At 50.1% G+C, this 16365-nt stretch overlaps 1 protein-coding gene across 4 annotated transcripts in view; it reads left to right on the top strand.

Annotated features, from left to right (window-relative positions):
- Window positions 1–16365, top strand: part of LOC135905991 (motile sperm domain-containing protein 1-like) — a 153849-nt gene that overhangs the window by 122382 nt on the left and 15102 nt on the right. For all 4 annotated transcript variants that reach the window (XM_065437142.1, XM_065437144.1, XM_065437141.1 and 1 more), the window contains exon 5: window positions 4137–4355. In XM_065437142.1, the coding sequence (XP_065293214.1) occupies window positions 4137–4355 (219 nt within the window). The remainder of the gene's footprint in view (window positions 1–4136; window positions 4356–16365) is intronic.

Here is a 16365-nt window from a genome sequence, read left to right as displayed (position 1 = left end):
AAGTTAATACACAGTTCTGTCTATCACCCTCAGTCAAACAGTGTAGAGAGGTGGCATTCGGTGCTTAAGCGAGTTTTGCGTGCACTCTGTTACGAGCACAAGGAGGACTGGGAGAACTGTCTGCCGGCAACTTTGTTTGCTTTGCGAACGGTTCCACATGAAGCGACAGGGTTCTCACCAGCAGAACTAGTGTATGGGAGGACACTCCGGTCTCCACTGAGAATGTTAAGAGAGATGTGGGAGGAAAGAGGGGAGAGTCCAACCGTGGTTGAATACGTGCTGAATTTACTGGAACGGCTAAGCGCAACCCAAGAATTAGTCGGAAAGAACATGGCACTAGCTCAAAAGAACGCCAAATTCTATTACGACAGGAATGCGAGGCTTCGTACGTTTAACGCCGGAGACCAGGTAATGATCCTCAAACCTTCAAGAAAGAACAAGCTTGAAGTTCACTGGGACGGGCCCGTTAAAGTGTTGCACAAACTTTCAGAAACTAACTATGCTTTGAGAATGCCCGGTCGCAGGAAGGAAGTGAGGATATATCACTGTAATTTGATGAAGCCGTATGTAGAGCGGAGCGGAGTCGTTAACTATACTGTCAAAGAGCCGGATGGCATCGGTACCAAGTTTAAGGAGGATAGGGCAACCTCCAACTCTGAAATCGGCCTAGAAGAAGTAGTGGAACACTCGGTAAGCTCTCATGCTCTAAGTCCCGAGCAGCTAGATGAGCTAAAAGGGGTGTTAGGGGAATATCTCGACAGATTCAGCGATCGGCCGGGTAGAACCGAACTGATAACGCATGAAATTGAGCTGACCTCTACCGAACCAGTAAGATCAAAACCTTACAGGGTGTCTCCAAGACAGAGAGAGATTATGGAGGCAGAGATACAGCGCATGCTAGAGTTGGGAGTTATTGAGCCCGCTGAGAGTGACTACACGTCACCGCTAATACTCGTAGAAACCCCTAACAAGGACCCTCGTCCGTGTGTTGACTACAGGAAGTTAAATGCGATCACTAGGGATCAGCTGTACCCGATACCCAACATTGAGGAACGAATTGAAAGAGTTAGCGCTGCTAAATACATTTCAACTATAGATCTCGTGCGGGGGTACTGGCAAGTTCCCCTTTCAGAAAGTGCCAGCCGCTATGCTGCATTCATCTCGCCTGTGGGCACTTTTCGCCCTCTCGCACTCAGCTTCGGGCTGAAGAACGCGCCGTTTAGCTTCTCTAAGTTAATGGATATTGTCCTAAAGGACTTGCAGGAGTTCGCCTTACCTTATCTTGATGATGTGGCCATTTTTTCGGACAGCTGGGAACAACACGTATCGCACCTCAAACAGGTGTTCTCACGGTTGAGGGAAGCCGGCTTAACGATGAAAGCGGAAAAGTGTAGGTTTGGTTGTTCGCAGGTTACTTATCTGGGCCATGTTGTTGGTCAGGGCATGAGACGGCCGGCTGAGCTGAAAATAGCTACGATTAGAGATTTTTCTCAGCCGCGCACGAAAACGGACGTTCGTTCATTTTTGGGACTTGTGGGGTACTATCAACGGTACATTCCGAATTACTCGCAATTGGCAAGTCCATTAACAGACGCCCTCCGAAAGGGAGCACCGAGTAACGTACTCTGGGATAAGGACAAAGGGAACGCTTTCCAAAGTTTGAAAACGCTATTGGTTTCTCGCCCTGTGCTTCGCGCGCCAGACTACACTAAGGAATTCATAGTTCAATGCGACGCAAGCGACAGAGGTATGGGCGTGGTACTTAGTCAAGTCGGCGACGATAACGAGGAGCATCCTATCCTCTACGCCAGCCGTAAACTAAATGTAAGAGAGGAAGCCTACAGCGCTTCAGAGAAGGAATGCGCTTGTTTGGTTTGGGCCGCCCAGAAGTTGTCGTGTTATTTGTACGGAGCGAAGTTCATCTTCGAGACCGACCACTGTCCTCTGACGTGGCTCAATCAAATGTCACACAAAAACGGCCGCTTGCTCCGATGGAGCCTCACTCTCCAAGAGTACAACTTCTCCGTTAGATATAAGAAGGGAAAGTTGCATAGCAATGCGGATGGTTTGAGCAGGCTAATTTGAATTCTGCGTTTGAGGGTCCCGCCTAAATTTTAGGGTTACTAGTGTTAATTTTATTAAGCGAAGAAGATCCCCTCTCATTTAGCAGGATTCCTTCCATGATTGCTGAATTTGTCAGCAGGAATTTGCTTCAGAAATTGGCATAGTGAAATGCAGCATTTTTTTTGTTTCTGCACTTATGTTGTTGTTGTTTTTTTTTTTTGAAGCCTAGCGAGTCTAAAGTGAGAGCCAATGCACGTCATCTCGGCGCAGAGCCGTGTTGTGGGGTTCATTTTGCAGTTGCCTGTCCTTGTTGGATGTTTTGGGGCGGTGACATCAAGGCACAAGTGGTCGCTGCGAGCCAAGACATCAATCCCCCCCTGACCAGCAGCCGTTCTCTTCCTGCCTAGCGGTTGTCAGCGCTAGACAGTCGAGACTTTTGGGGCCATGGAGGCGCTGTAAAGAACGGCGGGTTGCACGACAAGATTGTCACCTTGCCACCCGATTACGACAAGGGGTGCAAGACGCGCACCTCCCGCTCCCCGCCGCTGCAGCTGCAAGGCGAACAAAGAAGCGGCCTCTGCACTGGAATCCGCCGCCTTCCTCCAGCCCGCTTCGACATGGTGACGAGACGAATTCGGTGTGGGGACAATGATTCCAGAGTTCGCCAACGCGGGGCTGATTTGACACGCCTGGAGAAGCTACCGCGGGAAGACTTATTTTTGTGCTTCTCAAGGTTTGGAGTGGCTCGGAACAATGAGCGACGCGCGATCGACAACGTCGATTTTCCGGAACGGCACCACCTTCAACACCGTCGCTTGGGCTTCGGAATGTGTGTGCCTTTGTGTCTGTAAACTGGTCTTCAGAGCAGCTGCGAGTTGGTGATGTGTAAACGAACAGCCGCCGCGTCGTGGACGGGCGGATCGAGTGTATAAAAACTGTGGTTGTGCGATTGTTGGACGCACTTCTCTTGAGCAGTCATGTTAGACTGAGTTAATTTCTGTAAATAAACCCCTTTTTCCTCGTTCTCGATGAGAAGCAGTTCTTCACTTCATCAACGATCTCAGCGTAAATAAGTTGGACGACGGCATGGGCCAGCTACCTTCGAATTCATGCCGTACTCCAATCTTGGCAAAGGACCACGGACGAAGGGATTGAGCCCCCAATCCTGACAATAGGTGCAAGTTTATAACCATGACATGCACGAGGCACAGAGATGCATCGAGGCAACTGTGACAATCTGACGCATAATCAAATTGACATAGGTAACGCAATTCCTTGTCATGAAGAGTGATAAATGGTTCACTGATACGTAGGCTGCTCACGTACGCCTACGCTAAAGCTCCTCCATCGCAGCAGTAGTAATATGGAGGTGCTTTAGTTGATGCCTCCACCACCCGTTCAAATGCCCAGCTCGCCTGTGGTTACTGGAATACTGGACACACTCGGCACTGTGACTAAATTATTGCAACACATGCTGCTTTGATAGCTCTTGCTTGGGATTAATGGCCAGGCGGCTGGCGGAGAAGTTGGAGAGGCTCCGCACGCTGGCTCAAAGACAACTGGAAGTAGATTACACGACGTTCTACCATGACGCAGAGTCAGTGAAGGTGTTGCTTAGCCACGATCAAGTGGTGAATGAGTTGAGGAGGAAATGCATGGCTATGGAGGAGAGCAACTTGTAATCGTCCGTAGCCCTCTTCATATGAGACGCTTCGCACAAACTGTCGTGCAGATGTTTTACTGTAGCTGTACCCTATGTGCCTACAAATTTTGTCCGAACCGTTTCAGGAACCCTTTAAGGCTGCATTTGCTATTTGCCGATTGGTCTGCGAGTTCTGTTCCACTCTTGTTATCCACCGTTCAAGGCCCCCTGATCCTGTTGATAACGTGGGTGGAGTGTCGATCTGACCACTGCTCTAATGTGGCTCACTGCTCTGTTTCAGCTGTACCTTTAGTGCAATATATACAGAGACAGGTTAAAACCTTCCACTGTGACATTGGTGTTCACTGACAATACAGCATGTGCATTGAAATTTAGAAGGAAGCCATTGAGGGCCCTCTCCTGTCTGCAGGTTCTGTGCCCCTGGAGCCATCACTTGGAGCTGAACGTCGGCTGAGCCAAAGAGCCACAAACGGCCCAAGCCCTGCAGTTTTTGTGGTGGCTGTGGCCTGCCTAGTGGCTCTGGTGCTGCCACTAGAGGGAGCAAGTGGTAGCAGCAGCAGCAGCAGCAGTAGCCATCCGTTTCTGCAGCTCACCCACCAGCAGAAACTGATTGCCGCCTACATCCTTGGTAGGTCTCTGCCTCTCCATGTATATAGCATGGTAGGAATGCATGGCTGATAACAGGGCACATGAACACGAGGACAGGAGATGGAAAGTGGGTGACCCAGCCCCTGACTTCCATATAGACCATTTTATTGGCAAGGAGGAACATAGCCTTGAACCAGCGTGTCGTGCCACTCTTCTCCTCGCGCTAGTACAGTCGCCGACCGATTTCCCGGACTCCGAAAATTCGGACATGCCCGATTATTCGGTCAGCTTCGCGGCACCGCCATTCTCCCCATAGACCATAATGTGTAACAACTGCCGAAAGTTCGGACACCTTGCAACCTCTTGTCTGATTTTTCGGACACTCCTTTAGCCAGCTCGGTCGAGAGCACCATGCACCGACTCTGACCGGTGCATGGTTCGTCTTGCTGAACGCCATTTTTGTTTTGAACGGGGCTTCCTTGCTACCCCACGAAGTGGCGCTACTGGAAATACCCGCTCATCATCATCATTTCTGTCTGGTTAGATAGAGCGGCTCTGCAGCAGTTCCAGTTTCAGCTTAGTAAGCCACGTCAAGACAATCTAGCAGCCGGTTTGTTTCTTCATGCAAGACGCTGCGAGCAGGCCGCGTTTTTCGTTTGTGCAACTGGTGTCGGCACGGTGGTGTTTGCTTTGTGTGCTGTGTCGAGGTTTCGGTGATCCAACGCGGCATACGTAAACATCGCGTCAAGGGTCTAATGGCACCGACAGTGCCCGCGCAGACTGCGCTGGGGAATGCCGGCAAGCGGGTGCCGGGGGGCCTAAGATTTGTCGCCTTCCGATGTGCTCCCTACTGACGCGGAAAATGTTTTGCCGAGACCTGCGCAGTGGTTGCATTGCGATTCCAGACACCGTCTCATTTGACAGTTTCATAGGTGCTGACACTGCTGTATTGACATGCGCAGAACTCGACGACGGCAAGATCATTCGTCAGGTTTCTGCTGCACCGCCGGACGATGACTCTGAGTCAGAAGATGACGCACCATGTGCTACGCTGCTGTCGCATGCGGAGCGTGTACAAGCAGTGACTGTGCTTTCAGCCGCCAATAGTGACCATACGACCCTCTCCGAGATTCAGGCTTATCTGATTGCGCGTAAACGGAACAGCGTGCAACGGCGCATTCACGATTTCTTCCAAGCCTACTGCTGAGCCCGAATAAGTGCGTTGATATAAAGGATATCATTTTTTTTTCTTAATCTGCTTTTTCGGACACCTGTCTATTCGGACATTTTCGCAGTCCCCGTGAGGTCCGAATAAATGGTCGGCGACTGTATGTGCAAATTCCCGTCTCTTCCAGTGGCATAGTGGAATGGTAACGGTGTCACTGGGAATCAGTGAGATCCTAACGTGTTCCATCTATGATTGCTGCGTTGTCAGATGACTCAAGGTCAACAGGCTGCCACTGTGTTGTATTCAGGCACAAAAATAACTTTCGGAAGTGAATGTAAAGTGCATCTTCAGCTGGGGCTACTCCGTGGACTCCACGGCTGCAGTTGCAGACAAGCGTTGGCTTTTGATTGCCAGCATAAAGAAAAGAATTGATGCCATCAGCTTTGTTGCATGTATTTTCAGAAGATTTTCAAGAGCATTAGAAGACTGATTTGCATTGAGAAACATGATCAAAGTGTTAAATAGCTCAAGTGCATGGGAAGAGGAATATGATAAAGGACAGAGTACTAACCTTTGCTATGACATACCAACAGGCCCACATTGCCATGATGGGTAAAGGTGAATGTGCGCGAAACATGAGACAATTAAACCTTTCTGGTGTTCCAAAGACAACTCTCGGGTCTGTAGTACAAGAGGTCTCAATTGCCCATTTGCTGGCGGGGACCCTGAGCGATGCGGTTTAAACAGTTATATAAACACTACCACATTGCAGGTGTCAAAAATATTGGAACTGCAAGTCGCAACATTTGGTGTAATGGTGTGTAAGCACATGCCCGTTAGTGCGTCACATTGCAGCTCGGCCTCCTCGTTATCAATTTGTCGAGGGATCAAATACATGAATAATAACTGCATTATAATTGCCAAAGATGCTGCAAACGAATTGTTGAACGCTATGAACTGTGAAGACAAGTGAAATATGTATTTTTTCATAAAAGAATATACTTGTATGTCCCGAAAATTGTACCCGAAATACCCGATATCAATGCTTCCATGTTTTTGTCTATTTAATAAGTAAAGAAAATATCACACGAACTTTAGTACTATATCAGCTTGAAACCAGCAATGCAGTGCATGCCGCTGATATTAAAAATGTAAAGGCTATGAAATAAACAAGATGAGGACAAATATTTTAATGAAACTTTGTCATTCAAGAACCTTGTTTACATTTTTGTACAAATTCGACGGCCAGGGAAAAATCCCAATGATGCTGTCCTTTGCTCCCATGTATTGCACAGTAGCACCTGTCACTGGTCATGTATTGTGAGTAATTGCACCGAAATTATAGTTGCAACAGAGAGCACATATAAAAAGCAGGAGTTCTGCGAATACAGTCGCCGACCGATTTTCCGGACTCCAAAAATTCGGACATGCCCGATTATTCGGTCAGCTTCGCGGCACCGCCATTCTCCCCATAGACCATAATGTATAACAACTGCCGAAAGTTCGGACACCTCGCAACCTCTCGTCTGATTTTTCGGACACTCTTTGACCCAACTCGGTCGAGAGCACCATGCACCGACTCAACCCGGTACATGGTTCGACTGGCTGAACGCCATTTTTGTTTTGAACGTAGCTTCCTTGGTGCCCCACGAAGTGCCGCTACTGGAAATTCCCGCTCATCATCATCGTTTCTGCCTAGTTCGATAGAGTGGCTCTGCAGCAGTTCCGGTTTCAGCTTAGTAAGCCATGTCAAGACAATCCAGCAGCTGTTTGTTTCTTCGCGCGCAACGCTGCGAGCAGGCCGCGTTTTTTCGTTTGTGTGACTGGTGTCGGCGCGGTGGTGTTTGCTTTGCGTGCTGTGTCGAGGTTTCGGTGATTAACGCGGCATACGGAAACATCGCGTCAAGTCTCCAATGGCGCCGACAGTGCCCGCGCAGACTGCGCTGCGGAATGCCGGCAAGCGGGTGCCGGGAGGCCTAAAAGATTTGTCACCTTCCGATGTGCTCCCTACCGACGCGGAAAATGTTCTGCCGAGACTTGCGCAGTGGTTGCATTGCGATTCCGGACACCGTCTCATTGACAGTTTCACAGGTGCCGACACTGCTGTACTGACATGCGCAGAACTCGACGACGGCTATATCATTCGTCAGGTTTCTGCTGCACCGCCGGACGATGACCGAGTCGGAAGTTGACGCACCATGTGCTACGCTGCCGTCGCCTGCGGAGCGTGTACAAGCAGTGACTGTGCTTTCAGCCGCCTATAGTGACCGTACGACCCTCTCCGAGATTCAGGCTTGTCTGACTGCGCGTAAACGGAACAGCGTGCAACGGCGCATTCACGATTTCTTCAAGCCTACTGCCGAGCCCGAATAAGTGCGTGGAAATAAAGGATTTCATTTTTTTCCCTTAATCTGCTTTTTCGGACACCTGTTTATTCGGAGATTTCCGCAGTCCCCGTGAGGTCCGAATAAACGGTCGGCGACTGTATATGACAAACGGCGCACTTTATTTAAATGCAGTCTCCATGACCATTTAGACGTTTGTCCCACTGTCTGACGAGTCGCGTGATTCCCATCTCGTAAAACTCCAACATGTATCTGGTTCCTTTGAGCTGTTCCTTCAATTGCCCCAAAATGTGGAAGTCTCAATGTGATGGGTCTGGGCTGTATGGTGGATGTTGGAGCGCTTTCAACTTGAATGTTGCCAGTTTTGTGTTCACCACATCAGCTACGTGGAGCAAGATGACCAGATTTGTCATTTTTTCACATTTTTTGTTCTTGATTGCGGCATGCAGCCGATTTGGCGTTTCGCAATATTGGAAACAATTCACAGTCTCTCCAGTTTTAGCTAAAAATAAGTCAACTACACATTTCCAGCGGAAATGACGACCTTTGCTTTTTTGGGGGTGGTGAATTCGAATGTTTCCACAGTAAGCTTTGCCATCGTGTTTCAGGCTTGTACTAGTGGCACCACGATTCGTCCCCGGTCACAATTACAGACAAGACATCGTCACCCTCATTGTGATAGCGGATCAGATGAGTCAAGGCAGCACCAAACCTCTCCGTCTACTGGCGGTGGTTCAAAATCTTGGGCATCCATTGCGCACACAAGAGCCGATAACCAAGATGTTTATGAATTATGGTGTGAACTGAACCGTGGCTGATGTTCGCACGCTCTGCCAGTTCACCGATGCTTATCCTCTCTCCTTGTCTAACAAGCTCATCAACCTTTGCAATTGTGTTGGGATTGATTGCACAGCGGCTTTGGCCTAGTCTTGCATCGTATTTGCAACTTTCACATCCTTCTTTGAAACGTTTGCTCCAATGCTTCACAGTAACCAATGAAATGCCAAGTTCAATGTACATGGCAACCTTACGGCAACTAATTTATTTTTGGGAAACGCCTTCAGCTGTCAAAAACCTCATGACACCACGCTTTTCAACTTTTGGAGCGTACATAATGTCACGCAACCATGTTCAACCCAGCATATGAGAGCATTAAACAACATTTATCCTCACACTTGTGTGTAATTTTGTAAATGAGAGATGTCTGTGTGCTACGCACATGCCTCGCAGATAATGAACCAAACCATTATTGCACGAGATGGGTTGGCTCCCTTTCATTTGACTCGCCCTCGTACATTAGAAATGCGAAGATCCAATGAAATATACAAATTCGAAGATACAACTTGATAAAGGGCAAAAAAGTGTCAGTGCAAACAAAGTTCACTGCGCACATAAACAAAACCTCGCAACGAGATATTTAAATATATATGTATAAGCCTCCAATAAATCTACGTATCTAAGAAAAAGTTACTGTATTTAATGCATCGAACAAGGCAAGTAAACTTGTTGCGCGATCACAGATTCACATATCACAGAAGCCTAAGGCCAACGATGGTGGCTCAGTCTTTTCTGCCTTGCGCAAAAGAGACTGAGCCGTCATCGTCAGCTCAACCATGCCTAGACTAGTTCACTCTACCCATGCCACTACCCCCTCCCCCTACGCTTTCACTCGCAGATAAAGCATGCAGTGCGCACTCACGATTAGACTTTATACGGAATATGACGGCGACGGTAGGAATGCACCTGGAGTAACCATATAATTGCTATCACAATAATGTTGTCATGATCCGCCCGGGTTCGTGAACAAGGGAGGGCTCGAGGCACCCTTCGTTAGAAAAAGTAGGAAACGACTTTTTCTAACCACTCCGCTGGAAGCGACTGGTACTGCCGCTAGTCCTCCTGCGGGCTGGAACTCGGAAGTGGCACTCGAGGGTGCTGGCCAGTTCCCGATGCGAGGCCTAACATGGTCGGTGTCTCTGTGCCACATGGCCCTGTCTGGCATGCGGACGAGCAGCGATGAGGCACTGGCAGGTGACGCCACCTGTCTGGCGGACCAGGGTGGGCCAGGATGGAAGTTGCTGGCGAAAACTGGAGCTCCCGATTCCGGCAAAGGCCCGACACGGCATCCTTGGTCAGTAGCCAGCTTCTGCTTCACCTGCTTCAGGAGCACTGTGGATCAGAAGTCCGGATGCAAGACGTCCAAGGTTGTCTTGACCATCCAACCCAGCAAGAGCTCACAGGGGGCGTGGTCAGTGACATCGTGGAACGTGGTCCAGTACTGAAACAGTATCTAGGTAATCTGCATCCGGAAATCCCGAGTCTGGCTCTTCTTGAGTTTGTCCTTGACGGTTTGCACTGCCCGCTCAGCTGCACCATTCGAAGCAGGACGATACGGCGGAACCATCATCCGGCAGATTCCATTCTTCGTCAGCCAGGCCAGGTACTCTGCGCTGGCGAAAGCAGGACCATTGTCGGAGACAATGACATCCGGCAACCCCTGGGCGGCGAAGAGCTGTCGTAGCGCCACAATGGTCGCGCCTGCTGATGGAGTGGTGACAGGTAGAACTTCCACCCACTTCAAGAAGGCGTCCACGACCACCAAGAAGTAATGGCCCTTAAAAGGTCCCCCGAAATTCACATGTAGGTGGGACCAAGGCCTCTGTAGGAACAGCCAGGAGGGATTTCCACATGACGTGAGGCCCGTTGATGCTCCTGGCAGATTTGTCAGCTCTGCACCATGCGAGTGATGTCCTGGTCCAGGCCAGGCCACCAAACATGGGACTGGGCCATAATCTTGGTCTTTTCCACGCCAGGATGACCCGCGTGCAGCAACTGCAGGAACCTGGACTGGAGACTTTGTGGGGTCACCACCCTGGAACCCCACAGTAGGCAGCCCTGCTGCAAGCTTAGCTCAGTGGCCTTGTAGCTATAGGCCTGCTGCACCAATTCCTCCCCACAGGACACTGCCTTGACCACCTGAGACAGGACTGGGTCCCGGCTGGTCGCTTGCGATACCGCTGACCTGGTGAGCACCTCCGGGTATGCGTGCTCCAGCATGAACACTTCAGCAGGTTCTGGAACAGCATCAGGCACCTCTGGCAGGGGCAGACGGCTCAGGGCATCAGCAGGTCCCAGGTCCTTTCCCGGATGGTAAACCAGCTGGTAACTGTAAGCTGCCAGCCTCAAGGCCCAGTGTACCACTCGAGGTGATGCCTGCGCAGGAACCACCTTGTCAGACCCCAGCAGCCCCAACAGCGGCTTGTGGTCCGTGACCGCCTCAAACCTCTGGCCCCACAAATACTGGTGGAAGCGTTGACACCGAACATGAGGGCCAAACCTTCCTTGTCCAGCTGGCTGTAACATTGCTCTGCAGCTTGAAGCTGACGAGAAGTAAATGACACAGGGCGTTCCTGGCCATGTTTGTCCTGGTGCGCCAGGATGGCTCCCATGCTGTACGGCAACGCATCTACGGTCAGGACGACCGGCTTGTTGATTAGCTCCTTGCTGTGCTAGAACGCCCACTCCTGTTCCTTCTTCCAGACCCATTGCTGACCATCTCGAAGCAGAAGATGGAGCTACTGTAGATGCTCCGACAGGTTCAGCAGGAAACGCCTATAGAAGTTGATGAGGCCAAGGTAGCTCTGACGCTCCTTCCTGTTCTGGGGCTTAAGCTCCTTAAGCACAGTATCAACTTTGCGGGGAGCAGGGGCTAAGCCAGCCTGGGAAATGACATGTCCCATGTACTCAACACTGGGAGCCACGGAAATGTACTTTTCCAGCTTGAGCTTAAGACCGGCGTCCTGCAGCCATGCCAGGACGTTGTGCAGGTTCTGCAGGTGGTCCCCGTTGTCGCTGCCAGTAACCAAGATGTCATCCAAATACACCGCCACGTGCCTCATGCCCCTGAAGAGCTTGTCTATCTCTTGTCTAATATGGCTGGGGCTGAAGCCACGCCAAATGGTAAGCGAGTGTACTGATAGAATGCCAAAGTTGTCGATATCGTGACATACTGCCGGGAGGCAGTATGTCACGAGCTGTCACCAGCTGCTGGTAAGCATCTCTGATGTCTAGCTTGGTGAACTTCTGTCCACCAGACAAAGCTGGTCAAAGATCTTCAATCCGGGGCATCAGGTACTTCTCGATGGTAGTGACGGGGTTAATGGTAACCTTAAAATCCCTGCAGATCCTGACACTGTTGTCTTGCTTGAGGACAGTTACGATGGGAGACGATGGGAGCCGGCCCCTTCAGACGTCTTGATGGGCCCCAGGATGCCCTCTCGCTGTAACCATTGCAGCTCCTGGGTGACCCCGTCCTTCAGGGCGAACGGCAGTGGACGAGGCTTGAAAAAATGTGGCCGGGCTCCCTCAGGTACATAGATTCCAGCCGTCGTGCCAGCGAATGTGCCTAACCCTGGCTGGAAAAGGGACTTGAACTCTGTCAGGAGGCTGGGGACATCTTTCATCACATGCAGGCTGGCTTCCTGGTACTCTGGCAGACAAAGACCCAGTGCATGAATCCATTTTCGGCCCAGCAGTGTCGGCGACGACCCCTTGTTAAGTAGAGGGGAAGGGCTGCCTCCCTGTCGCCAAAGCCAACGCTGACTTTTGCCTGATCCTGGACCTCGGAGAGTTCCCCAGAGTAACTGCACAGCATCACGCCCGAAGGCTCGACGGACACGCCGGGGAAAGTATGCCTGAAGAGTGTCCCGGCCATGACCGACATGCTGGCCCTTGTGTCCAGCTCCATGGAAATGGGGTACCCGCAGATTTCGACGGTCAGCATGTACGGTGGCATAGATGACGGAACAAAGCCTGTGTGCCACATGTCGAAAATCTTGGGTCCTCGACCACGACATGGAGCCTGGCTGCGGAAGAACTTAAGCCTGCTGCCGCACGCCCCCCCCACCCCCATCACTGTATCTGTCATGCTCAACATAGACAAATCATGTGCTTTTCACTACCGCAGTATGCAGCATACTACGATTAGCCACATGTGAGCACACGCAATGTGTTATGTTGAAGTGCACGGCCTATTTACTTCATGAAAAGAAAAAGAAAACATGTTACACCAGCACATGTCTCCGCCTCATTTGCCAGCGAATGCGCTGGCGCACACTTTGCAGGTAGGCAATGCGCAAATTTCTGGGCAGCCGAAACACACCAACTATGGATTCGCGCACCGCACGGCCTCTTTGAAACAAAGCTCGAGAAGGCTGTACAGGGTGCGCCTGCGGCGGCACCTGTACTTGAAGCGGCACTTGTGCCTGGGCTGGCCCCTGTGCGCTGTCGTCATGTGCACCGTCGTCATCTGGGTCATCTGGCAGAGGCACGCCTGCTGCAAGGCAGAGGTTATGCAGCGCTGCACAAGCTGCAACAATAGTGGCTGCTTTCCGAGGCGAGTAGTGGAGCACCCGATACCTCTGCAGGCATCGGAAGCGGCTCTTGACGACTCCTATGCACCGCTCAACGGCATTTCGCATTGATGCGTGTGCCTCATTATAGCGCCCCTCTGCCGTGAGGCGATTTGGGTGACCAGGCACAGGAGTCATGATCCATGGCTCTAGCGGGTACCCAGAGTCCCCTGTGAAGTGTTGCATGTCAGTGAACGAAATGGATACATTAAGGCACAATGCAAGAACACAGTCTACGCCAGGGCCCTTTTACAACAGGAGCGGGTCTTGGATTTATTGTTGCAATATCTATCAAACATTGACCTTCCCGGAAAGTTGTAAAGAAAGTTCAACTCATTTTAAAGAAAGCCCAATTTCACCTGTTGTCTTGGCTGCAAATCTCGTTCTCAGGTTAAGTTGGACATGTAATATTTATTTCATACTCGTGGTTTTCTGCTCCGTTCATCCCATTTGCCCCTCCCTAAATGTACATCTTCCACTAAAACTTATTAGCTCTTCTCTCTTCAGAAGTGTTATTTTATAAAACACTTCTAAGGTCTACTCTCGAATATGCTGCCAGTATCTGGGATCCTTGCTCTACCTTTCGTACCTCTTCTCATGAAGGTACCCAAAATCGAGCTACCCGTTTGATCCTTTCTAATCACTCCAGCACCACATGTCGCTGTAACAAAAAAAAAAAATCGCACACATTGCGACGCAATGCAAAATAGCGCAACTTGCACCATTCTACAATATATACAACACCGATCACTAACGTCAATGCCGAAAGTTTCATGCACACGCTTATTCCTTTGTTCCAAGGACAGGGACCAGGTCCCCGAGTCCATTGTCACCAACCCTTTTCCACTATACTTGAAAACTGCCATTTCGACGTGTTCTGTAGAATTCCACCCCTGCCTGTAGCGCTCCACATGGCATTCACTGTATTGAAATTAATAAATAAACAGCATAACATGTCAGCTGTTGTATACATGCTGGTATAAATATCTGCCTTTTAAGAGAGACTTGTTTCTCTCGATAGTCGCTGCAGGTTCATTAGGTACTGCTGCATTCACAACACATTTCTAGCAAATCACGCTTTCTTAAAGCTTGCTAGAATGCAAAACTATTTGACTGTGTATGTTTTACATGTGGAAGAAGCACTGCTACTTTAGGTGCACTTGCCAAGCAAGACTTCTCCATGAAGTAACAGGCCACGAGTGAGGCGGCGGCGAAATGCAGAATGCCTCCAGACGAAAGAATCGTGGCACGATCCCGGAAACCGTGGGTCAATTTCCAGGATATTCAGCTTCGCGTCGCACACCTCATAAGGGAAAGCAAAGAGAAGGTGTCAGTGCCACTGCAACAAATATCTGGCACAACCTTTTGCTTAGCACTACTTGCCAATCAGTTACTGTTCAGTCAGTGAACACAATTACAGAAAAGGAGATATCAACATACGCAGTAGGCAGTTGAACTAATGATCAGCATGATAACAATGTCATCTTAACCTACAAATGCAATGTTGGCATGTGTTCACATGCTCATGTATGGCATACGGTAACAACACAATGTGCAAAATAATTCCTTTGGTTTCTTCCGTCCATATTGTACAAGATTCTGCTAAAGAGTGCCACCTGTGTGTGTTTTTTTTTTTTTTCAGACAAAGTGCCTATTACAAGCGAAAGAACGCGGAAACAGCATGTGCCGTATTGACAGCTAGAGCAAATGGGTGTCCACACATTCTCATTCTCCCTCACACCATTTTCATTGATGGGATGCTCCTTTTCGCGTTTACAGTCTGTTGGCCACAATGCTTTAGTTTTACGTCGAATAAGAATCACAAGGGCTCGTCTTCTGTAAGGATCGCTCGCAGACGAAGACTCCCTTCACTGCTACGGCGTCTATTCCGGTTTAAGTCGCGCGTAATGTGTTTACATTGTAGCATCGAAAAGGCTATTCAACTGTGATTGGAGAGCACTGAAAAAGTGCGGCCGTGTTCTATGCAAAGATCAAAGTCGTCATTACACATACAACACAAACGCTACTTTCTCTAATAGGAACGCAAGTATTACCGGCAATTGATGAAAAATAACGAAACGAAGTTTTTTACAACGTGCACTCGCGCAAACACATATCGAAAATATTTGTCAATGAACAATACTCACGACCATGCAGTTGAGGGTGTAATACCCTTTACGGCTCCAGTACGATTCCGTTTCGCCGGGGCCGAGCTTCTTAGGGCGAACGATGGCTATCAGACTCCCGTCCACACACCCTAGAACTCCTGGAATTTTTCCACGGCTAAGAAAGCCTTCCTTGACGGCGGCTTTCTGTTGCGCCGTGGATGGGAATCTAACCCATCCTTTTTCCTTGCCCACAACCGTAATGGCCTTGGCGACGGCTGTAATGATCCGGCTGACCGAAGGCTACGACAGTGCAATCGCTTCTTCATTCCCGACGCACTGTTGAAAGCTCCCGGTGGCAAAAAACCGCAGCGCGCACAGCACTTTCATCGTAGTGTCGACACCACGCACTCTTTGAGGTCCGAGATGTCCTTCCAGCTCATCGCAAAGACGTGGCACTATGTCTTTGGAGAGACTAAAATGCCTTCGAAACTCTTCTTCGGCCATGCCAAACGCGCCGCGTCGTTGCCTCTCGTCGCGTCGTTGTCTTTCGGCACTCGCCAGCAGCACAACCAAGGGAGCCGCCATTGCCGTCTCTGTCTCGTCTCGTCTAGGTGCCGGCTCGTCAGCTGGCGCGAGATTAGCCGGCAGCTGCGGTTGCCCTAGCAACCCTCGACATCATGCTCGCCCCCGCGCGCGACTCTCAAACGAACCACTTCTCCGCGGTTCCGCTCCTAGCAGGGAACCAGTTCCTTTCCAGATGATTGGCAACCTGCGTGACGTCATCAAAATTTGTCGTCCCGCCCACCAGGGATGACGACATCGAAGCGCCGACCAATGGCAACAGCCAAAAGGAACCTGTTCCCAAAGGAACCGCTACAGAATACGGCCCACGGAGGAAGGAAACTAAGGAGAGGCCCTGACGTCACTCTTTGTGAAGCAAAAGTGAAGCCGGAAGTTGGCGTTGCTCGTGGCGATGCTCCGCCTTTTGTGCCACCCTCCTCTCTTGTTTACATCTTTC

Source organism: Dermacentor albipictus, chromosome 1 (assembly GCF_038994185.2).
Source record: "Dermacentor albipictus isolate Rhodes 1998 colony chromosome 1, USDA_Dalb.pri_finalv2, whole genome shotgun sequence".
NCBI lineage: Eukaryota > Metazoa > Arthropoda > Arachnida > Ixodida > Ixodidae > Dermacentor > Dermacentor albipictus.
Note: the sequence above shows the minus strand (reverse complement) of the source record. Positions and strands in the feature narration are given on the sequence as shown.